General features: G+C 57.3%; 1 protein-coding gene across 2 annotated transcripts; it reads right to left on the reverse strand.

Moving 5' to 3' along the window:
- Positions 1-195: 195 nt before the first annotated feature.
- On the reverse strand, positions 196-16,913 carry ANO9 (anoctamin 9). 2 transcript variants are annotated; one of them, XM_081797464.1, is made up of 24 exons: positions 16,425-16,909; positions 10,450-10,524; positions 10,238-10,363; positions 9,888-10,033; positions 8,653-8,699; positions 8,473-8,531; positions 8,318-8,391; positions 8,006-8,140; positions 7,818-7,914; positions 7,606-7,666; positions 7,411-7,493; positions 7,188-7,292; positions 6,939-7,100; positions 6,814-6,850; positions 6,489-6,600; positions 3,641-3,698; positions 3,438-3,535; positions 3,125-3,264; positions 2,830-2,982; positions 1,915-2,062; positions 1,209-1,310; positions 1,038-1,131; positions 792-904; positions 196-695 (listed from the first exon to the last, which is right to left on the reverse strand). In XM_081797464.1, exons 1-24 carry the CDS (start codon positions 16,428-16,430, stop codon positions 668-670), a joined length of 2,259 nt encoding a protein of 752 aa, XP_081653590.1. In that variant the 5' UTR covers positions 16,431-16,909; the 3' UTR covers positions 196-667. The 2 variants fall into 2 exon arrangements, with proteins under 2 accessions (XP_081653590.1, XP_030876380.1); XM_031020520.2 differs by having other exon boundaries at positions 196-904; positions 16,425-16,913.
- Between the last annotated feature and the right edge of the window lie 6,788 nt (positions 16,914-23,701).

Raw genomic sequence — 23,701 nt, forward strand, 5'->3', positions numbered from 1 at the left:
GCTCTTCCTCCAGGAAGCCTGCCTTGACTCCTGTCCCTAAACCCCAAGTGCGGGGAGGGTAGGACCTCAATAAAGCCCCCCCTCACTTGGAAATCCAAGGAACGCGAGATGAGGACCAGGAGGCTACCACATTCCAGACCTTTCCCATCTGGGCTTCCCATCAGAGAACAAACACAATCCACCAGAGGCCCAGAATTGATACAAAAAGGTTTCATTTTATTATATAAAGTTCTGCAGGCTGAGGGGAGCCAGAGAGGTGGGGTCAGGGCCCCCTGACCAGCCAGGATGGCAGTGGGGCAGGATCTGGGTCCCACAAGTCAGAGGGAGGCTCAGGAAACTAGGCTGGTTTTCCTGTGTTGTGACTGCTGAGAGGCACCCCCACCCCAGTTCTGTGGGTGGCAGGGGTAAGTCAGAGTTCAAGTCAGGTCTGTATCAAGTCTGAGCCCTAACAGACGGAACGGGCCTCACAGACCACAGCGTGCTGCTCACAAGCACCTAAAACACACACGGGCCCTCCAAGACCCCCATATATACACAGACTTCCCCACATGTGCACCGGCCTCCCGGGACCCCGATATGCCGTGAGTGGGGGTTGGGGGGAGGTGGAGGGAGTGCTTCTGAGTCTCAGCTCCTGGGCGCCAGTTCCTCTTGACCAGCTCTGGGTCTCCTACACCTCTGTGCTCTTGGGGCTGGAGCTGGAGGCAGGAATGGCATTGTTGGGGATCAGGGCCATGGCCCTCCCTCAGGCCTGGGGCCTGGCCCTACCCCAGCCTGGCCTCTGCCTCCCATACCACATCTTCTCCCGGAGCGTCTGGTACTTCTCCTCCAGAACCTTGTTCTCTACCGACTGAGGAACGTCAGGCATGAACCAGGCAGCGATGAGCTTGATGCACAAAGCCACGTGCTGGGGGGCAGGGCACAAGGGCTGGCCGGAGAGGTCAAGGCAGACCCAGCTGGGACTTGAGGGGTTGGGGGCCAGGGAGGAGGGCTGAGAGAGCTGCCCCTGCCTTGGGGCCCCTCCCCCACTTCTGGCCCACCTCGAAGAGGATCAGGAAGACCAGGCGGATGGCCAGGAGGACCCAGAACTGCTCAGATAAGTTGTAGTCCTGAGCGTTGCGGTAGTCCCGGTACCTGGGGTGGGGAAGTAACTGAGGTCAGGGGTCAGGAGGTCAGAGGATGCTCATGGGGGATGGGGGGGGGCTCCAAACCTGCACTCAGTCACATTCTCTGAGCCTTCTATCTGGATGGGGTCCTGGAAGTCCTTGGTGTAGAACACAGACAGACTGTGGTTGATGTAGCCTGTGAGGCAGCTGGGGGAAGGAAGAGAAGGCCCCGGGCAGGTGAGGGCTGCAGGGTGTGGCCCCTTCAGGCTCCAGGGTGCTTTCTTGGAGCTAATCCCTGTGTGGTGGGGGCTGCAGGGTGGGCCATAGTACAGAAGGCCTCCTTCACTTCTCTGCACGGGAGAGGGGCGAGGGGGTGCGCCTGAAGAGACTCAGGGTGCCTGCCTTCCCTCCAGGAATTTAGGGGAGCCTTCCAGGGGAAGACCCCTGGAAACCCAGTCTGTAGGTACAGTGGTCCTTTGGAGGGCTGGAGGCGCTGGGTAAGGAAACCATTCTGCCCTCTCCTATGGAGCAGCCCCAAAGGTTTGACTTTGGGAGGGAGTCATTCCGGTGGGGCCCGCTCAGAAAACATCTGGTTCTGGGACCTTAACTCCCCGACTGCGGTCCCAGCACTCCTGCAGTCTGCAGGTTGGTATGGGGGGCAGGGCCACCCCCACGCCCAGACTCATGACAACCACAGATAATACTGGCAGCATCAAGCCCTTCCCCCGGGCTCCCCTAGGGCTGAGCTGTGTGGCTGGGCCAGTTTTCCCAGGGGTCTCGACAGTTTGAGGCTCCCCCAGCGCCCCCTTACTCGACTGCAGGCTGGGCCCCCTGTCGGCACGGGCCATAACGGTACTTGTACACCACTCGGGGGATGAACTCAGACGTGAAGGCGATGACCATTCCATTGGCAATGACGGCCAGCACGCCAATGGTCTCCAGCACCTGCAGCCAGGTCCCTGGGCCACAGCAGTGGGGTGAGGCATCTGGTTCATCAAGCCCTGATCCACTGGCACTGCCCACCCCACCTCCAGCCACCATGCCCAAGGCTGGGACCTTGGATGGTCATGGGGCCTGGTCACCTCTGCCCATGCCACTGCTCATGGCAGCCGTCGGCAGCCTTCACTGATACAGACGTGGACCAGGAGGGGCTCAGGTCTCCCCTGACCCCCATCTTCTGCCTGAACCCCTCAGCTGCTCCCAAGCTTACTCCACTCTGGGGTCAGAACCCCTTAACCTGGGCCCAAGACTGGGGCCTCCCTCCTACTCATACTTCTCTCTCCCTCTGCCCACATCCAGCACCCCATCCACTCTGTTCTTCCCTCACACCCGGCCCGTCAGCGAGGACAGTCTGGGTGACAGAGGCCATGTCATAGTCCTGCTCTTAGTCCCTGCCCCCAGCTGCTGGACCCCTCCTTCCTTCAGCTCTCTGCTCTCAGAGCCCAGCTCTTCTGCCTGGGCCCCCCAAGGCGGCCACAGTTCCTTCAGCTGGATCCTGTAAGATGCACACCAGCCCTGCCTCTTCCTGCCTGAGCACCACCCCCTCAAGGCCAACTCCCATCCTAGGCAGAGCCTGAGGAAGGGCTGGGGGCTGTCTATGGGGTGAGAGGGCTAGTCTTGGAGAGATTATTTCAAGGGAACTGGCATGATCTGGTCCCAGCATCCCTCGCCGCCCCACCCCTGGCTGGAGTGCCCCTGCTCCCCGCCACCCGGTCGGGCCCCTGACCGATGTCCTTGGCCTTGCGGGGCACCAGCCGCCGCTGCAGCCTGACCATCTTGATGGCGTCCAGGCGGATCTCCACAAGGTTGCTGAAGAGTGCGAGCAGGGGGGCGAGTGGGAAGGCGGCCACGAAGATGGTCGTGAAGCCATACTGGATCACTGGGAGGAGGTGTGGGGTTGTCATCTTGCGCTGTGGGGCACGCCACACGCCAGAGTTCCCGCCCCCTCCACCCACCAGTCCCCCAGGACCTGGCCGGGAACTGGCTGCTTATCAGGCCTTGCCCCCAACCACCCCACGTACTCATCTCCATGAACTCATCGAAAAGGCTGAAGGTGTTGACTGGGTTCAGGAGGTAGTTGCACTGTAAGCGCCTGAGCTCGGGGTCCCCGGTCGCGCGGCTCAGCTTGAACCGCATCAGGCGACATTTGTGAGCCAGCCACCTAAGGGGTGATGAGAACAAGTGGGGAACAGGGAGGGGTGCTGGGGGCGGAGGGGCCCTTCAGAACTGCTGGCTCTGGGAGATGTGGAGACAGGAGGGGTTCCTGTGTGTTCGAGGGCTCCCTGGGGTGAGGGGGGCACCAGGAGAGCCCTGGGGAAGGAGGGTGGTCCTCACGGGCCCAGGTATTCCATGCAGTTGCTGAGTGTTTGTTTCAGACCCATGATGATGGCCATCTGCAGGAACAGGTCCATCATGCAGCCGCTGAGATGGCACTGCGGGGGTCAAAGGTGGGAGGTCAGGTGCAGGGAGGCAGGGCTGTGGGATTGGGAGGGAGGGAGTGGAGGGGCAGAACGGCAAGGTGTCCAGGACAGACTGACCTCCTCCAGCTTCCACAGCCCCGCCAGGCGCACAGACCTCCCAGGGTGACCGTTGATCCTAGGAAGGACAGTTAGGCTGGAGGAGGGGGGCAGGACCTTGCTTCGGACTGGGTGGGGGTGGAGCAGAAGGACAGAGAGTGGGGCTTGCGGTCAATGGTCAGGGAGACAGAGGCTCACTTCTAAGGGGTTGAACCACCAAAGAGTCGGATTGTAGGGTTGGGCCAGTGGATTCTGAGACCCCGCACTGTCCCTTCCCCAGCTGAGCTCCGACCAACAGTGAACAAGTGTCCTTCTGCCTCCAGGCAGGGGTCTGACAGAGCAAGAGGTCCTCACGGGAGAGACGCGGCCCAGAGCAAAAACTCTGGCACACACCTTTCTCAATTATGGACAGGTGACATCTAGGGAAAGCCTCTAACACCAAAATCAGAGACCAATTAAAGAAAGAGCATGAAAGAAACTTGGAAGGAAAAAAAGCAATACCAGAATAGAAGAGAAAAAAGAGACAAGATCCTCAGACAAGAAAAGCCATGGCGTCCCGGTGCCACAAAGACGAGGCTGTGAAGGAATTACGCAAAGGAGTGCCCTGAACTGAAGAACATGAGCAGAAGTAAAACATTCAACTGAAAGGTTGAAAAACAGAGTGGAGAAAAACTCCCAGAATCTGGAACAAAAAATGGGAGGGGAGGGGCGCCTGGGTAGCTCAGTTGGTAAAGCGTCTGCCTTTAGCTCAGGTCATGATCCCAGGGTCCTGGGATTGAGCCCCATGTCTGGCCCCTGCTCAGCGGGGAGCCTGCTTCTCTCTCTCCCTCTGTCCCTCCCCCCTCCCCTCTGCTCGTTCTCTCTCAAATAAATAAATAAAATCTAAAAAAAAAAAATGGGAGGGGAAAAAAAGCAAAGAAAACCAGAAGGCCCAGTTTCCAAACAAAAAGAATTCCGGAGAGGGGAGCAGAGGGAACCGAAGACACAAGATGCGTGAAAATCACTCAGAGCTGAAGGCCCCAAGGCTCCAGGCCCAGCAAGTGCCTGGGAATTTCTTTCCATGTGACCGATATCAATTCCACATGCCAGGCCTGCTGCAGGTGCTGACTCGGCAACGTCAAGCCCCCGTGCTCCCCTCAGGGAGCTGCCACCCTTGCAGTAGAGATGGGGCAAACAAGTGCATTGTACCAGAGAGGAAGTGGGGAATCTGGGGGACCCGGGTTCTGGGCTGAGCAACAGGAAGGTGGAGCTGCCACGTGGAAGAGGGAGACTGTGGACAAGCTTGTGGGCACGGTAAGGTTGGGGTGCCCGTAGGGCATCTGAGGGGAGATGAGAGGCAGCTGGACCTGGGAGTCTGGACTCCAGGGAGAGGTCTGGGCTGGAGACAGGAGTGTGGGCCTCACTGGTGTGTCTGGATGGTGTTTGAGACGGCACCTGAAGTCATGGGAACAGCAGGACGTTGTGACATCGAGAGATCGGGAGAAGAGGAGAAGCCAGCATCCGGGAAGGGGTAAGCAGGACCAGAGAGAGGAGAAGTAGGAGCAGAAGTAGGAGGGCCAGCCATTGGGTGTGGTGGGGAGAACATTCCTTGAAAGGAATGGGACAGGATACTTGTGTGGAGGTGGAGATAATCTAGGACCAAGACAGGTGTTGATGAGGCAGAGGAGGGAGAGGTGAATTGTTCAAGTCCAATGAAAAAGACCCACCAAGACACCCGCTGAGAGATTCAGAGGATAGGCTTGGTGAGATTAGAGTTGGAAGAAGTCTACCTCCAGCAAGCACTCCATCAGGCCCTCAATAAGGGCATCTGATTTCCTCTGTACCCTTCCTCGGGAAGCCCCTGGGAAACCTGGGGTCTCCTACACAGTAGAGAGTGAAGGGCTCCCAGGATGAACAGGTGCACACAGCCCCAAGGGGAGGGGTGGACACCTAGAGGTGTCCTAGAGGACAGCCGGGGTCTAGGGACTGCCTCATGTCTTTGAACATACTTGGAGGACTTGGGTTTTTTTTAAAGTTCCACTGGAGTTTGGAATTAATTGGCAATATGTATGTGTCTTATGCAATTTAAGCAAATATACAGAACAAATGGAGCAATTATTTTCTTCAGAACAAAATTCAGTATATTGATTGAACCAAAAAAATGTTGATTTCACTAATAAGAAAGAAGAGGGGAAGTCCATTTGTGTTATATGAAACACTCATTTTAGCTTTACAAAGCTCAATGTTGGAAATTACCCAAATGTCCACCAACTGAGCTGATAAAATAAATTCCAGCACATCCTGCAAACTAAGGCTCATGGTGTGGTTTTTAAAATGAGGCCTCGCCATCCATGCATATGTGGGAGATGCCCACAGTACATTTCAGTATAATGAGAAGATAAAATGATTTACAGGACAAAACCATGTACGTCAACTGGTGTATATGTGTGTGTACTTGAATGTGTGAAAAATTCTGGGAAGACCCACGCAATGGTTATGGGGTCACCTCTGGGCATGGGGAGTAGAGAGCTGGGGGTTCACTGTGGGCTTCTGCCACACATTTTTATATTGGGTGTCCAACTGTTCTGAGCATGAATTTTTTTTTAAAGATTTTATTTATTTATTTGAGAGTGACAGACAGAGATAGCGACAGAGATAGTGAGAGAGAGCATGAGCGGAGAGGAAAGGGAGAGCAGACTCCCCGCTGAGCAGGGAGCCCGATGCGGGGCTCAATCCCAGGACCCTGGGATCATGACCTGAGCTGAAGGCAGACGCTTAACCGACTGAGCCTCCCAGGTACCCCTGAGCAAAAACAAAGACGAGCAGGTATCTCCACTTTAAAGGGGGGGACTAAATGGTGGATGAGGCAGTGGGAGTGGGCCACTCTTACCTGCCCAGGATGAAGGCAATGTAGACGAGGGACGAGAAGTGAGCAAAGAATTGCAGAGTGAAGAACTTGATGGTGAACTTGCTCTCGCGCTCTGAGAAGGTCCTGGGCTTCTCTAGAATGAGATGTGGGGCTGTCCCTCGCCCATCCCTGACCTGTCCCTATCCTGACAACTCAGGGACACCCACAACCCTCACCTGTCTGTCAGGTGGGAGAGGCAGTCGAGACAGCAGAAAGGGCTCCCTTCCCTGTCTGGGGATCCAAGACCCCAGCCCTGAGTCCTCCTGTCCCTTTCCTGCACCCCCCTCCCCACAGGTTCCCCTCTCACCAAAGTCACAAAGCTTCAGAGCCACATATTTGTTGACCTGCAGGAGGGGAAACCAGAGGGCTTACTTTGGGCCTCAGGGGAGACCCTCCCCCTGCCCCGTCCTCCCTCTATCCCCGCCCAGCCACCTTGGTCATGATGAGGATGGCCACGTAGTGGACCAGGGCCCCGGTCACCACCACGGCTGTGGTCACCTGCTCTTCTTGGAAGAGCAAGGTGGAATTGAAGAGGGCGGCAGCCAGCACACGGTAGACCACCAGGAGGTGGGCCATGCCGATCATAAGGCAGATCTGTGGAGGGGCGGCCAGGACAGGGCTCCTCAGGACGGCCGTCCCCTGCCCAGGTCTCCAGCCCCACCACAGGTTCTGTACGAGTACCATGAACAGAGACAGGACGAGGATGACGGTGCTTCTCAGGTAGGAGTGCTGTTGTGGCCGGAGGTCGTAATCAGGGCAGTGAATGAGCTCAAGCGCCATTTCCTCCTGTGGAGCGCACCAGACATGCCTCAGACACGGGGACACCTGCCTGGGACGAGGCAGACGCAGGCCGGCACCGCCGCACAAGGTGCCCAGACAGCCCCTGGGTCACCCGCCACCTCACCTGGTCCTCGTCCCACATGTACAGATCCCAGTGCAGGACCACACGGGCCCGCTGCCGCTTCCAGATCTCCAGGAACACAGTGGCTGCAGACGGGAGCAAAGAGGCGAGCCACCCTGTGTTCCTGGGGTGGGGGTGGGGCTGGCGCCATGGGCGCAGCGGCAGGACTGGCCCCCCCAAGTGCCCACGGCGACTCACCCCACAGAGCCATGAAGATAGCAAAGAGCACGGTGCCCTCGTTGTCGAAGAGGTGCGTGAGCTGGGGAGAAGGGCGCACGCGGCTGGGGGCGGCCCTTCGCCGTGCACCACGCCCCCAGCGGGGACGCGTGAGCCCAACTCTGCAGGGGCAGACCCTCAGCTTCCCCTCCTCCGGGAAGACAGGCTGGAGCGGAGCCCCCGGGGCGGCAAACCTTGGCAAAGGTGCAGGTGTCCGAGAGCTGCTGGTACCGACGGCTGTGGTCGCCGCGAGGGCACAGGAGGATGTCGTGGGCCTCACAGATCTCCTTGCTGTGGGGGCAAGGACGGGGCAGGTGGCAGCTCTCCCCAGACGACCCCATCTGGGCCCGCCCCCCGCTCCGGCCTCGCCCCTCCACCCGACCTGATCTGGCTGGCATTGAACAGGGAGAAGCCGCTCAGGAAGATGATGAGGCCCACCACTGCAGCGGGCACCAGCATGTAGGTGTACCAGCCGAGCCAGGCGAAGTACAGGGCCACCTTCTCGCCAAAGTAGTCCCTGCCGGCAGAGCTGCCCATCAGGGCCACCCCCACCCAGGTGCCCCGCCGGCCAGTGCCTGAGTGGGGCGAGCCCCGTGTGGGGGCAAGGGGCGTAACAGCATCCGTGTGTCTGGCCGAGGAGCACAGACACATCTGTCTGCTGGGGGCACGGGTGATTTGTCTGGGGCCGTTTCACCTGATATCATCAATCGGCTGGGGGTGGAACATGTTTCTCCACCGGGCCCATTTCTTCTTTAGGTCTTCCTCCCCCTGAGCACAAGTGACAGACGGTGAGAGCTTCCTGCCTCTGGTCCCATCCTCAAGCCCTCTCCCAGCTGGCCCACCCCTCACCTTGTGCAGGGCGAATCTGGTCTCAAAGACCCCACTCTTCACCAAATCCTCTAATGTGTCTGGTGGTCACAGGGAGTCGGGTCAGAGGGGAGTAGGGGTGAGGGGGAGCCCTGCCCGCTCTCCCCACGTCAACACCCCTTCTGGTGGGCTGCATAGGCCACCTGTCCATCCTGTCCTTACCACCAGCTGCCGTCTTGCTGTTTAGTACAAAGTTGACAATTCGGATTCTGGAACACAAGAACTGGTTCAGGATGACTCTGCCTCACCTGGGTGGACCCCACCCTCTGTCTGGCCAGGTCCCAGGCCCCTCTGTGTCCTGGTGAAGCCTCCAGCCTGCCTGCCTTACTGCCTGAGCAGAGCCCAGAATCTAGGACTCATCCGGGAGCCCTCCCCCACCCCTCTGAGTCCCCCTGTGGCCTAGCTGCCCCATGGCTCCAGGATGGGGCTCCTTTGGGGGTAGGACCTCCCCGCCTAATGCTCAGTCCTACGCCATCCCCTCCCAGGTACTGGCCTAGACAACCCCCACACACCTCCTATCACACCTCCCACCTGGGCCCCCACACATCCAGAGCACACCCTATGCCTTTATATGCACAAATCCTTATAGCCGGTGAGCCATTTTCCCTACGGAGAGATGGAGGCTCAGAGAGGTTGAGTAACCTGCCCAAGGCCACAGAGCCAGGAAGTGGCACAGCCAGACATTTGACTGCAGAGCCACACTCTTCCAGAACAGCTTCCTGTAAGACATGGTCCCTCTGACGTCCCAGGGCACTCTCCCAGCCTGCTCCTCCCAGGCCCTGTCAAGGTACCACCGTCCCCTTGCACCTCCCGGAGACCAGCCAGTTCTCCCGCATTCACAGGAGGCCCCCTCTGTTGCTCATATTCAAATTCCAGGGGCATTCTTTGCCAGTCTCCAACTGACCAGGCCCCAGCTGAGCTCAGAGGGGCCTGGGCCAAGGCAAGACAGGTGATAGAGGAGGGATGTGGGGAGGGTGGGTGGAGCGGTGTAGAAGGCTGGAGGGTCAGCGGGGAAAAGGAGGTGCTTGGAGAGAAGAGGCTTGGGTGCCTGGGAGGCTGGGGACAGATGTCCATGGAGGGGCATTTGGTCTGGAGAGGGGAGGTCGGGACCCACATCCCAGGTCTTGGGGAGATGACCTCAAAGCTAGGAGGGACCACTGGGAGGTCCTCCTGGCCTGTCCAAATCCTGCCCACCCTTCAGGAAACATAGTCACACATAAGCTTCAGAACACTCCAAGAAGCGAGAACTATCTTTATCCCGTATCACAGACATGGACACTCAGGCTCAGATCTCTGCCCCGGGACCTCTGACCTAACACCATGCCTGCAAGCCTGACTGGACCAGAAGCATGGTGGGCAGCGGTCCTCCCGGCCCCAGGTCTTGGCCAGGCTCTCACCTGGTGGTGGCTGGGACGGAGGGTGGCCTGGCAGGCTGCACTCTGGTGGCAGGACCCTCAGGCTCCATGAGGAGTTTGCAATACAGGCCAAAGATCCTGCTGTCCACTCGGATCCCAAAGAACACCTTCTTGTGGCCCTCTATCATCTGGGGGTGGGAGGGCGCTTGGGGACCTCCACTCCACTTCGGAAGCTCCCCCCTTTGTCCACAGCCACTGGCCTGTCCCTTTGACTTCAGGCACAAGGCCACAGCCATATCTCCAGACCCCGCCCCAGGACACACCTGGCCCCCGTGACCCCAGCGGCCCAGTCCCCCATGCTCCACACCAAGCCAGGCCCTCAGCCAGCCCACCTTGTAATGGAAGCCCTTTCTCTTGAGCTCTTCCAGGAACTGCTGCTGCTGCTGGGCCTGCCTGGTATTTCTCTGGGTGCGGTGGTCAGCCACAAGGACGTAATCCCACTGCTCAGAGGCCTCGGTCTGGAGGAAGGTGTGGGGCTGAGGCTGGCACAGGGAACAGGCCAAGGGTGGGACCTAGTCTGGGAGGGGCCCAGGTAGAGACTCACCTCACCAGTGTTGATCTCCATCAGTGGGAAGCTGTCCCCTTCAGTCCCCGCCAGGATCTGGCAGCTCTCCTCACCCTGGGGGCAGAGGGTAGATGGAAGGATGGGGCTCATTCCTGCAGCAGAACACCTCCCAGGCCAGGTACTCCAGCACCGAGGGGGCAAACACAAAGCTTGGGGGCAGGACCACAACTGAACAAGTAGGTAGCCCCAGGTGGGGCTCAGTGCTAGGATCATGATGAGCAGGGCGATGGGTGGGGAGGCACTAGGTGACTCCAGCAAAGTTCTGTTTAGAAATATCAGCAAAGAGCTCTGAGATCCTTCAGAAAAGACAAGCAGCAAATAGAAGAGCGGGAACTGGAGGTCCGGTGGCCAGAGGCATCACCTTCTGCCCTTTTGGTCACAGGCATTTTAATGGCCTGACAGCATCGAAGTCAACAGATTCCCTGTCATGCATGAATTGGGGAAACAATATTAACATTCTAGGCCATCCAGCCCGGCCCATCCAGCCCTGAACACAAGGAAGAGGATGCTCACAGTAGCTTATTTCATATAAAATTTGTGCAAATAATCCAAATTCCCAGCAGCATGTGGATGGACGAAGACACCGTGCTGCCCCGCACAGTGGAAGACCACGCAGCAGGAAGGAGGGTGGGCTGCCGCCACACATGGGCCACTGGGGACCAACGTCACATGGTTCTGAGTTTAGTAACAGTAAGTCCAGTGAGAATCCTGCAGGAGTAAGTGCTGTAGGCACATCTGGGACAGACAGATGGACGCTAAACTCGGGGCAGAACCTTAAGGAGGAACCGGCTGTGTACACAGCTTCCAAGCCTCTCCCGACTATCTGTCGGTATCGTGGCAGCATTAATGGATGTCACGAGTTCTCTCTTCCTCCCCCCAGACCCTCCCTTGGGGACTTAATGACTAATGAAGAAAGTGTGGGAAGGGGAAAGAGAGAACCCCAGCAGATGGCCCCACCCCAGGTGATGAAGGTCTAGGGCCCAGTGATATAATTTAGCTGTTAGGGCCCCCCACCACCGTGCCAACAGGATGTGATGGGTAGTCTGTACCCCTCCCTAAAACACACAGTCCTGTCTCAGCCTGAGAAAACATCAGACTCAAGAGTCAGATGGCCAAGGACAAGGAGGGACAGAGGAACTGTCACAGACGGGAGGGGGCCAAGGAGACGCGAAGTTAAATGCCTCAAGCGGGATCCTGCACAGACCCGGGCACAGGGAAAGGACACAAGGGGAAGAGCCGGTGACGTCCGAGTCCATGCGGCCATGTGGGGCTCTTCGTTTTGACCAGAGCCCCAGGCGATAGGACCGTGGCATCAGGGGAAGCGGGGCAGAGGGCATAGGGCTAAAACTGCACAAGTGGGGACGGGGGCGGAGCTCAGGCTTCACCCACTCCTGGCGGGCAGATAGCAGGCTGCGAGGCTGACCCAGAGTGCCCAGGGCCTCGTCGTGGGCCCCAGAGCTGGGGGGTGGGGGCGCAGGAGGTGGGGGGCAGGGCAGTCAGGTCACAGTGGGGGAGCTCCAGGCTGAAGTGGAGGAGACACTGGCTTTGGAGCCCAGAGCCTGGGTTACCAGCACTGTGTGCCCTCAGGCAAGACTGCCCACCTTTTTCTGCCTGGCTGCAGGAAGCACCCTGCAGCCCCAGAGCCGCGCTCGGCATGCTGTGTGCGCCAGGGAGAGCGTCCCCAGCTCGCCTCCCAGCGGGCAGCTCTCTCAGGAGGCACAGGGCTCCTGCAACATCCCAGGGATCCAGGTGCGGGCGGCACACTAGGGGGCGGGTCCATCAGAGCACCCCACCTCATGCCTACTGGGCTGGCAAGTTCAGCACTGCCCACCCCACTGTGGGCACTGGGCTCTTGCCATGGCCTCCTGCCAGCCCCCCACCCCTACCGCCCCAGGGTGACCCCAGCCCTTCTCCCGGCTTAGGAGCTCAGTGTAGCCCACGGCTGTGGGCTGCAGCATCACACCCTCCTCTCCAACCTGCCCACCACCAGGCCTCCGCCCCTGCTGGCACCCCCACCCACTCCCCCTTCCCTCTGCAACCTCAGTCCGCCAAGCTCAAGGCCTGCCTCCCTCGCACAGCCGCACTGGACCGCTCCGGCCAGTCTGCCCTGGAGGGCAGCCAGGTAGAATGCAGGCTGCCCCATCACATTTGAATTTGAGATAAACAGCAGATACCTTCTAGTATAAGCATGTCCCAATTGCTGCATGGGACTCACTTATACTAAAAAAGAAATGTTTAATGTAAAATTCAACTTAACTGGGTATCTGCTTTTTATTTGCTTCAAAACCTGCAACCCCAGTCCAACTCCCCACCCACACCCATGGACACCAGAACTACTGGCCCCAGGATGGGACCTGGGTCTGCCCCACTCTCCTCTGTCCCAATCACAGAAGCCAGAAAATGGCATCACGTGCAACCACAGAACGGCAGGCTCTGAGGCATCAGGTGCCAGGTCTCCTGAAGACTGGGCTAATACAGACAGCGCCTCGGGTCCCAAAGCCCCTAGCACTCAGGTGTGGCTTGTGGTATTTAAAACTTCTGTCCCATCTCGGGCCAGAAGAGAAACCTGCAGTTCACAGGTTTGCAGGACAGGGAGAGCCCCTGGGCTGAGGTGCCTCTGTCTCAGGGAAGAGAGTGAAGTCTCAACTGCATGGGAACAGGGGCATTCAGGTCACCAGCATCTGGTTCTGTGACTTGCCCACCATAGGGCTCAGTAAGTGTTGTGCTGGAGGAATTGGTGAGTGCAACTGACCCCTGCGTTGGCAGGAAAGACCTCACGTGTTTGACTTCGGACCCTGGAGGAGACTCTCCCTGTCTACCCCTCCCCCAACCCCTAACTGAGCTCCTCTGGCAGAGACTGCAAGGAGAGACCCCAACATGGGCCTGAGGCTGAAGAACAGGCAGGACCACCAGGGGTGAGAGATGGGTCCCCAGGGTGTGGAGGAATGACATAGGGAAGGCAGACTGGACAGAACACTGGGATCCAGGCAGGAGGAGGGAGCCTGGGAAGAAGGGACTCTCCCAGAGGGACCCTCAAAGGTCCGGCAGTGGGGGTAGGCAGGCCCTTACCGGGTCACAGAAATGAGGCTGCTGGACCTGGTGAGGTCCTGACTCAGACGACCCCTTTCCCCACCAGAGACATTGCACAGCTTTGGGACAGTTACCCAGAGCCTCTTGGGAAGGGCCGACTTGACCTCCTCTACGGGCTGGCATGTGATCCTGATGCCACCTAAGGTATCTGATGGGCACTGACCATGGATCCTGGCCACCAGACAGAGGGACCACCAGGGCAAAGTTACATGTACACCTGGTCAGCACCTGGTCAGCCCTCGGCAATGGGCAGGCAGCCACAGGGGCAGCCAGGTCAGAGTCACCCCCCTCCAGCTCTAGTCCAGCCGCCCCCCTCCCCACAGCCAGACCGGGACCGGGTTCTGAGAATCTGCTTCCCATGTACTCTGGGCTCACCATCCCCAAGGTCACTTGCTGCATGCAAGTCCCTCTGTGGGCCATGGCCACAGCCACAGCCTCCAGGATCAGGTTGTCCACCAGTCCATCTGTCCTCCAGGGTGAGAGGCCTTCACAGATGGGGACTGGGCTCACATGAAGTCGTCCCCACCTCCAGCCAAGCAGACTGCTCGGTGTTGCCCAAAGCAGGGTGTCTGGGGCCCCTGTGCCTCCATCTCTCAGGCTCCATCTCCAGGACCTCCAGTGTCCATCAGCCTCCCAGGCCCCCAGGGCAGGTACAGGGACTGTCCTGACACACTTAGCCTTGGAGATCCCAGCTCTCCCTGTCCTGTGCAGATCCCAGGCAAGCTCCTGCACAGATGAGGGGTGCAGGCTGGGAGATCACTATTGTTCTCCCTTTAGTCCTTCCAGCGTCCACCCCCTGCAGGCCAAGCACCTAGTGGGCCAGAGCCCAGGCTTAACACAGGCCAGAGTCCCAGGGGGCTCATCCACTAGTTCCAAAGGAGGGGACTTCTGGAGACACTGCAGGTCCCAGGAGATGCTCCCTCCCCTACAGCACAGAACATGAAGGGTCAGAGCTGGGGGAGTCCTGCCCCTGTCCATCCCTTCCCAGTTTGGCCTCCAGGTCCCCAGTGGGGCTGAGGACACTGCTGTGCAGACGTGACTGTCACCCAGCTCCCAATCAGGTGGGCTACATGGACACACACGTAGCAAAAGGAACGTATTCAGGCCTCCCCTCACTATCCATGGCACATCTCACCCCGAGGTCACAACATACCCTCTGACTGGGTCCCATGAGCACGCTGTAGTTTCATCATCCAGCAAAGGGACCCTCCTGCCCCCACCAAAGTGTGCAAACACAGAAAAGCCCACCCTTGCTCACTCAGCCCAGACGCCCTGAGTCCACCCTCCCTGAGCAAATCTCCCCTGCACCTGGCTCTGCTTCTTGGACTTCTGAAGCCGGTCATCTGCCCCTCCCTCCTGTCTGCCCCTCCTTGCCTCCATCCCCCCTCCATCCCTCCACCTCTTCAGCTATCCATCTGTCTTCTGTCAGTTCATCGTTGCATGTGTCCATCCGTCCATCCATCCCCAGACCCTCACTGATGATGCAGCCTGCTCTGTGTGCAGCCCTCATAGGCAGCGTGTGGTGTAAGTAGACACAGGGGCCTGGAGAGGCAGGTGGCTGCTTGGCAGGGGAGGTAGCCTGGAGCCTGAGGTTGGCAGGAGGCCATAAAGTGGGGGCAGCATTCCTGGGAGAGGAAAATATGTATGGACAGGCCCTGAGAGGCAGCATGCAATCAGTGTCCAGGGACTTGGTACTCAGGACCTCCCAGAGACTCAGGACCCAGCACCTCCAAGGACTTGGTAGTTAGTACTCCCAGGGACTCAGAACTCAGCATTTGAGCTTGGCAGAGGCATAAAGAGCTAGAAGGGAGCTGCCAGGAGGTGAGGCTGGGGGTTGGCAGAAGCCGGATCATGGAGGCTGCTCAGGCAGCTGGGGGCCATGGGGAGCCGTGGAAGGGACTGGAGCGGGGAAGAGCATGCTCAGATCCAGCTAGGGGCTGGGGCCACCAGGTGCCCCTGCATATATCCCTTTCAAAGCATTGAGTCCTTTGCCTCAGCCAAACCAGGTGCTACCCCCCCAGGCAGCCCCAAGTCTTCCCTTTACCCCAGCTTGGGACTGGCATGGAAGGAAGGGGCTGACAGGGCTAAGGCTGAGGTGTGCCCATACACTAGCCTGAGCAGCCAGGTGCCAGAGCTGGCTCTGGAAGGGCTGAGGAGGCCCTGGGCAAAGGTGGAGTGAGAGGCCACCTGCTTGGCCCACACTTGGGAGGGACTCAGGGAGGCTGAGTGGGAGGCTGGTTTCGCTCTCCACCTCGGCATGGGTCTCCTCCCTGGGCCACCCAGGCACTGGCCCCAGCCTGGATGACTTCTTCCCTGACAGAGGGGAGAAAGGAAGTCTTCCCAGGATGTTTTCCTGCCCACCTCACTGGGACTCCATAGCCTCCTGCTCTGCCCCCCCCAGATCAGAATCCAACAGCCCCCAGTCAGCCCCCAACCTCTGCCTGGGGTAGGAGTCCCAGGGAGCAGAGGGCTCAGCCAGCCACCCTCGGCCTCCCCAGGCCTCCCCAACCTCAGGTCAGCCCATCCTGGAGGCCAGAGCCCCCTTTCCCTTTGCAGGGCAGAGCTGCAAGTTCTGCGGATGGACATGCTCTCCTCATCTAGGTCTCACACAGGCTCTAAGGGCCTGGCCTGGGGTCCCCAGTATCCCTGGCTGGGCAGGAGGAAAGCTGCCCTCTGTCTTGCTCCAACCCCCAGCCAGCCCAGGGACTCTGTCTGAGCTCTGGCCACCCTCACCTCAGCCTTGAGGGCTGCAGGGAACCCCCACAGGTACTTTCCAGGTGAAGCTGGCAGGGCTTCACAGGTGTGGAGCCTCCTGGGGGGGCGTGTCCTGGCCAAAGGTGTGGACCCCTGCACAGCCGACTCACCTGCATGCTGGCCCCGGAGTCTGGCTGGGGGCTGGCGGGACTGGAGTGTGGCAGCGAGGCTCACGGGGCGAGTCCTACCTGACTTCCGCTTGGGACTCACCACTCCCTCCTTCCTCTCTCCCGCCTCCCTCCTCCTCCTCTTCCTCCACCTCCTGCTCCCCTGCGATCCTTCTGCAGCCACGCCCCAGGCTGGAAGGAACATCCATCCCCTGTTCCCAGGGCTCTCTGACACCTTCCTGGGGTGATGGAGCAGGGGGGACCCCTGCCCACACCTGGGGGCATCGCCCTCACCTGCAGGAGGGGTTCCCCTGTAAGATGGAGGTAGATTGGCATCTCCCTCCTAGGGGGAAGCAGAATGGGTGGGGCACATGAGCACTCCCCAACATCCCTGGCTCCCTGCTCACCTTCACTCTTCCAGACCCCAGGACACGCTTTCCCCAGGGCCCCTCCAGAGCATCCAGCCCTTGACTCCCACCCCCGGAGTCCAGTGTTGATTCCCTTAGAGGAGAAACTGGGGCAGGGAGGATTGGGGATGAGACAGACCCCAAGAATAAACTCCCACCCTGAGCCCCTGCTCTGTGGACCCCATCTGGGGGAGGAGAGAGCTGGCCCTGGGCTGCATGGATCCTGCATTCTAAGCAACAGCTGGGGAAGGCTCTGGGCCACCAGAATGCAGAATGCCCCCAACAGTGATTTGGGGTACCCAGGCTCTGGAAGCTGCTCTGAAGCTGAGGACACAGGACAGAAGCTCAGCAGGACAAGGCACATGGAAACATGGAACAGTATGAGGGGGCACCCCTGATGTCATGGGGGGCAGGGAGCATCATGCAGCCCATGCAAGCCTGTGGTTCAGACCCAGCATTGACATATATTTGCTCTGGGATAATATGGCCCAACCCCACCCACATTTCTGCCTGGGGGACCCCATGGCAGGCTGTGACAACAGCAGGGACCAGGACTGAACTATGAGGTGGCAGACAAGAGAGGGACCAACAAAGACCTGTGGGACTCTGATGGAGCAAATCTGGACAAATACATGAAGATTGGTGTCATGGAAAACCCAGTGGTAGTGGCTTCAACAAGTCTCGCTCTCTCTCTCTCTCTCTATATATATATAGCAACATATACGTTGCTTTTTCCCATAAATGAAATCTGGGGTGGGCCAGTCCAGGACTAGTATTAATTTGCCTTGTTGCTCCGTCACCTTAAACACTTGGTCCCACCACATGGTTCAAAACGGCTGCTCAACATTCCAACATTCCAGGCCGTCACAGCCACATCCAAGCCAGCAGAGAGAGGAAGGAGGAGGTGCGCTCCACCTGGCACATGGTCACATGGCCACACCTTCTTGCATGGAAGCCTGGGAAGTATGATCGATCACTTTTCCTAAGGAAGAAGAGAAGGATGCTAGGGTCACCCAGCCGTCTGCACAGGCCAAAGGGCCTCAGATGCCCTATTCGCGTTCAGGAAACAATCAGCAAGGGCTTTTGAGCATGAGCAATGCGAACTCAAGGTCTAGGTTGCCAGCCAGCTCCTGGCCTCTCTGTCTCCTCCTGGTCCCCAACCGCACCGGCTCTGGATGTCTGCATCTACAATTGCATTGTGTTAAAACCGCCCACTAATGGGTTTCCCCTGACACAGGCCCCGCTGCAGGTCTCGACAAAGCTGTGGGGTCTCCATGTCTCTACTTGGCATCCCGTTTGTATTGCCACAGGGACACTGCTTCTCATTCCCACCTTCCAAGGGCCTGAAGGAAGTCAAGTTACATCCAGATCCTTGCTGCTCCAGAGCCGGCACCGTGGCCCCTTGGGGCAAAGACCGCATCTCCAGCCTGGCTGGGGGAGCACTGGCCTGGCCCCACGGGAGAAGGTGCCCTACTCTTAATGCAGGGTGGAAAATAAGGACAGACCCTATGCAGCGCCATCTGGAGAGAAAACAGGGACAGCCCTTTGGGAAAGCAATTCAGCAAAAAGAATGAGAAGGCTTAAAACGTTGATGATTTGGTCCTAACTATCCTAAGGAAAAAAATAATGAAAATGTGTATAAATATGTCCTTTGAGGCAAAAATTAAAAGCCACTTAGATGCTCAACAATAGGGAAATGTCTGAGCAAACACGGTATATCCATATGCTGATTGAGCAGCCATACAATATTATGCTTTCCAAGAGTGATGAGAGTATAGGAAAATGCTTATGTTATACTGCTAAGTGAAGAAACACAGATTGCAAACATGTATACATTTTGTTGTCTCAACTAAGTTAAAATGTATTAAAATACTGAAGATTGGATTTAATACTTATGCTCATATCTGCTTAATGATGTGAGCTGTGGATGGTGAGATTATGCTTTTCTTCCCTGTTTGCTTTCTTCAAATTTTCTACAACACACACATCACTTTTATGAACCTAATTATTAAATTTATTTTATGATGATACTAAAATCTACTATTATGGACTTAATTTCCCCAGGCTCAGCCTTCCTCTTGGCCTTGGTCTTGAATGCATCGTCTGAAAAAGCTGCCGTACAGTGGATCAGCCCTTTGCAGGCAGTGTGGCCACCCCGGCTGCTGGCAGAGCTGACCCTGCTCTGTTTTGGGGAGACAACGGGGCCTGCATGGGCCTCCTGCTCTTCCCCTGTGGATCCTGGACCCAGATCCCTTTTCCTTCCTCCTCTGAGCTCCAGAGCACCCTGCCCACCTGTCGTCCTCCCTCTGAGGGCAAAGTGGAGGCAGCCGCCCATTCCTGCTGTCTCCAAGGCTGTCTCAGACTCCTTCTAACTGGGGGGCTGGTGGCCACCCTGTGGAGGAGGTCAGGGTGACAAAGCCACCAGGAGTGCCCCAGGTGAAAACCTGCAAGCAGGCGAAGCAGGAACAAGTATCCTTGTCCTCACCTTGGGAATCTGTCCTCCCTACCCCAATGGCCTGGGTGTGATGCAGTTTTGGAATGTTGTTGTTGGTGGGGTCTAGAGCCAACGGCCAAGACGTCTTACTAAAGCGCAGGGACAGGCCCGTGGACAGGAGGAGCTACTGCCCCTGCTGCCCTGGGATTATGCGGAGCAAGTGATTCTCTATCTTGGGGTTGGAAGAAGTAAAGAGGAAGAAAGTTCCCAAAGGACTTTGGTTTGTTAAAGAAAACTTGAGACCTCGGAGGAATGTTACAATCTGCCTGTCTCAGGTATATGTCAATGGACTGCAGGTTACAAGGACACTTAATTTTATCTACATTTCCTTCTGTCTTTGTTTCCCGTATCAGGTGTGGCCCAAAGACACTCAAAGTCTCACTGAGGATACTTCTCAGAGGCTCATAGCCAGGTCAGCCTCCCATGTTCTCTCTGGGCTGGTCCCAGATACCCCCAGCCCCTTCTGGCCTCTCTGGCTGACAGCCCGTCTAGGGTGGCAGACCTCCTTGTGCTCAGGCCCCTGCAGGGCAGATTCTTTCCCAGGCTGGGCCTCTGCTCCTGGGGTTTGCCAGAGGCTGGTCCTTGCCTGTCATACCAGGGTTTCAGGGTGGGGACCCCAGCCCCTGATGTCCTCACCCCAGGGACAATTCTGTCTCCCAAATGCTGCCCCCCAACACCTCTGGGCCTTAAATGTTTTCTGTCTTAAGGAGCAGAGAGCCACTCCCACCTGAGCTGACAGCACAGTGACCCCCAAACCCTCCACCAGCCCTGGGAAAAAAAACTGCAGGTGGCAGAGTTCTCCGGAATCCACTCACCTTGACAAACTTAGCAGCAGAAACAACTGTTGTTGTTCCTTTAGAAACCCACAGCTTTCTCTCCCTTCCCTGCAAGGACATTTTAAGAAAGCACGGCTGTTAGTCTTTTCACTGTTTACCACCAGGAGTGTGAGTCCTGCAGGATAGGGAAGCCTTGGGGTCTGAGGCTAAGACACACCCATGGAAGCTTCAACCCAGATCTTCGGCTCGGGTGTGCTTACTATTCCTGAGGAAGGCCAGAACGGGCCGCCTTTACAGCCCCTAGAGCCCTGGGGCCTCAGGCAATCACCTCTGTGGCTGAGGAAGGGGTCAGAGCCTCTGCACCCTTCCCCAGGAAGGGCAAGTCCCAGGCACCAGGTCAGGGACCACGTCCCCAAGTCCTGTGGCGTCCCGAGCTGTGCCACGAGTGTCTGAAGGGAGCGGTTGAGCAAGGCTGCAGCTGGAGTGAAGGGTAGTGGTCGAGACAGGGGCCTGGTGGAGGTGAGACCATATCAGGCCCCAAGTGCAAAGCTGCAGGTGGAATGCTCCTTGCAGAGTATTGGGGGGGGGGGTCAGGGGAGAAGCTCTAGGTTCCATTGGGGAAGAAGGAGCCGGGGCGGGGGCGGGGCGGGGGGGAATGTCACCAACCATTCTGTGCCTCACTGTCTTAGTCTCTCAGCCAGAGATTAAAAATAGAACCCAAGGGGGTGTGAAGGTCACAATAGTTAGCATTTGTAAAGCATTGGGAACTCTCACTGGCATGTGGCCAGAGCTTGGTGGCAATTGTTAACTAACATGTGGTCTGCGCACAGGGCAGAGGGCACCCGATGGGGATCCGGCCCAGCCCATGCCCAGTTCCACTCTGGCCCCACCCATAATGGGCCCTATCCCAGCTCTACCCTCCTCCCCCTCCCTCCTCCACACTCCCAGGACAGGCTCATGGGATCTGGCCTGCCCCTGGCCAGCCCTGTCCTGTCCAGCTTCTGTGCCCTGGAGAGGTGGTGGCCCTCTCCGTGCAGGAAGGGGGTGGCTCTCGGCACAGTTTAGGAGAAACACCCATACCCAGGAAGCAACAGTGGCAGGACGGCACTGGGAATTTGAGTGCCACCAACTGGGGTGGAGAAGAGAGGTCCTGAAGGATGGCTCTGGGCCCCCAGGGCAAGATGAGGAACTGGCCTATGGGGTGCTTGCTGGAAAGAAGCGGTGGGCAGGAGCTGACCTGGGCTAGGCACTGGGGTCCAGCATTACTTCCCTGGACAAAGCAAGTCCCAATGTGTCAGCCAGTGCAGTGGGGACCACGGTTTTAGCTCACCCACAATGCAGCCAGGTGGCCCTGACCTCATCATGCCTCCCTGTGGCCTTCAGGATGGAGACCAAGGTGCAGCCCTGGCCGTGCTCTCCTGCCTCATTTATCCTCACTTGCCCACCCACTTGACGGGTGGCCACAGTGAACTTGGCAGCCTAGGCCCACGTGGGTGGGGTCAGGGCCTGGGGTGTGGAGTGGCCCCAGGGCTGGGCAGCAGCCAGGCCCTGGAAGGCTGGTTAACCTTAAAAATAAAACTGTCAGCTATTTCACCAGCAAAATGAGTTTATTTGGGCCGAGCAGAGAATTATAATCTGGGACAAACAAGCTACAGCAAAACCATAGGCAAGTCCCCAGAACAAAGGAGAGCAAAACTCTTAGAGAGGAAGGTGGTGGTTAGGGGGCTGTTGTAAACGAGAAGTCCACGGGAGCAAACTGGGAGCTGCATGTGTGGTGGCTCCTCATTGGCTGGGCAACTGCCTGGCTCGAGGAAATCTTGTCTCCTCCTGCTGGGGCTGTGAAGTAGTATCCACCTGCAAGGTGTGTCTCTTTCTGTTGGCTCTGCAGTTGACAGCTAGGGCTGGGCATGAGCACTCTGCCTGCTGACCTCCTGACTCCATTCTACACCAGGTCTCCTTTTTTTTTTTTTTAATTAACATATAATGTATTATTTGTTTCAGAGGTACAGGTCTGTGATCCATCAGTCTTACACAATTCACGGCGCTCACCGTAGCACATACCCTCCCCAATGTCCACCACCCAGCCACCCCATCCCTCCCACCCCCCTCCACTTCAGCAACCCTCAGTTTCCTGAGATTAAGAGTCTCTTATAGTTTGTCTCCCTCTCTGGTTTCTTCTGTTTTTTTCCTCTCTTCCCCTAAGATCTTCTGCCTTGTTTCTCAAATTCCACATATGAGTGAGATCATATGATAATTGTCTTTCTCTGATTGACTTATTTCACTTAGCATAATACCCTCTAGTTCCGTCCACATCGTTGCAGATGGCAAGATTTCATTTTTTGATGGCTGAGTAATATTACATTGTATATATATACCGCATCTTCTGTATCTATTCATTTGTCCATGGACATCTAGGCTCTTTCCACAGTTTGGCTATTGTGGACATTGCTGCTATAAACACTGGGGTGCATGTACCCCTTCGGATCACTACGTTTGTATCCTTGGGGTAAATACCCAGTAGTGCAATTGCTGGGTCGTAGGGTAGCTCTATTTTCAACTTTTTGAGGAACCTTACACGAGGTCTCCTTTATTCCGTTCCACAAGCCAGAGAGCACACCTCCTGGGGCCAGCATTTCCTGGCACATTTATTGGTGCCTGGCCTCTTGGGAGGTTCGACATAGTGATCAGGGACTGACCCATGCTTGGTGGGTTGGCCTGGCAGGGAGAGCCAGGTAAATATATTTCTATTTAAATATATATAGTGAAACAGAATAAAGGAAACCTCACCAACACGCAGTGGAGGCCAGCAGGGGGAGCTCTCCCGCCCACCACTTCCTCCTCGCAGCCCTCTGCATTCCCAGCGGGAAGAACCCCAGGGTGCACTGCGCCCACGGAGGAAGGAGGGGGTCCTCCCATCCGGACAGCCCAGCCAATAAGAGCAGAGCCCAGCCAATGAGAGCACAGATCAGCCAATGAGAGCTAGTCAGAGCTCAGCCAATAAGAGCTAGTCGCAGCCCAGCCACTGAGAGCACAGCCCAGCCAACGAGAGCAGAGCCCAGCCAATGAGACCACAGCTGAGAGCCAGTCACAGCTCAGCCAATGAGATCAGACCCCAGCCAATGAGAGCTAGTCATAGCTCAGCCAATGAGAGCTAGTCACAGCCCCGCCGTTGAGAGCACAGCCCAGCCAATGAGAGCCAGTCACAGCTCAGCCAATTAGAGCAGATCCCAGCCAATGAGAGCTAGTAAGAGCCCAGCCAATGAGAAGCCACACTTCCAGCTCCCAGTTCACTCCCGCGGACTTCTAGTTTACAACAGCCCTCCCAACTCCCTCCCTTGCTCTATAAAAGAGCATTTCTCTCCTCCGTCCTAGGGAATTGTCTATGGTTTTGTCATAGCTTGCTTCTCCCAAATTGCGTTTTTCTACTATTTCTGAATAAGCCCATTTCGCTGGTAAAATAACTGGCAGTTTTATTTTTAAGGAAAACATCACTGGTGTCAGAAGGGGATGCAGGGGGCTACCTTCAGAGACTTTGAGGCTGGTGAGCAAACCAACAGGCGCCAGTAACCACAGACCCAGTCGGGCTTGCAGCTTTCTCTCCGA

Source organism: Leptonychotes weddellii, chromosome 11 (genome assembly GCF_054177405.1).
Source record: "Leptonychotes weddellii isolate Sample4059 chromosome 11, ASM5417740v2, whole genome shotgun sequence".
NCBI classification, from domain to species: domain Eukaryota; kingdom Metazoa; phylum Chordata; class Mammalia; order Carnivora; family Phocidae; genus Leptonychotes; species Leptonychotes weddellii.

What these genes read in the sequence shown, in the direction of transcription:
- ANO9 (XM_031020520.2), bottom strand. An exon ending in CAGCAAGACGGCAGCTGGTG is followed by an intron (nt 8,532 to 8,652) that starts GTAAGGACAGGA and finishes TGTGACCACCAG; the next exon opens with ACACATTAGAGGATTTGGTG. An exon ending in CAGCCGATTGATGATATCAG is followed by an intron (nt 8,141 to 8,317) that starts GTGAAACGGCCC and finishes CTCTGCCGGCAG; the next exon opens with GGACTACTTTGGCGAGAAGG.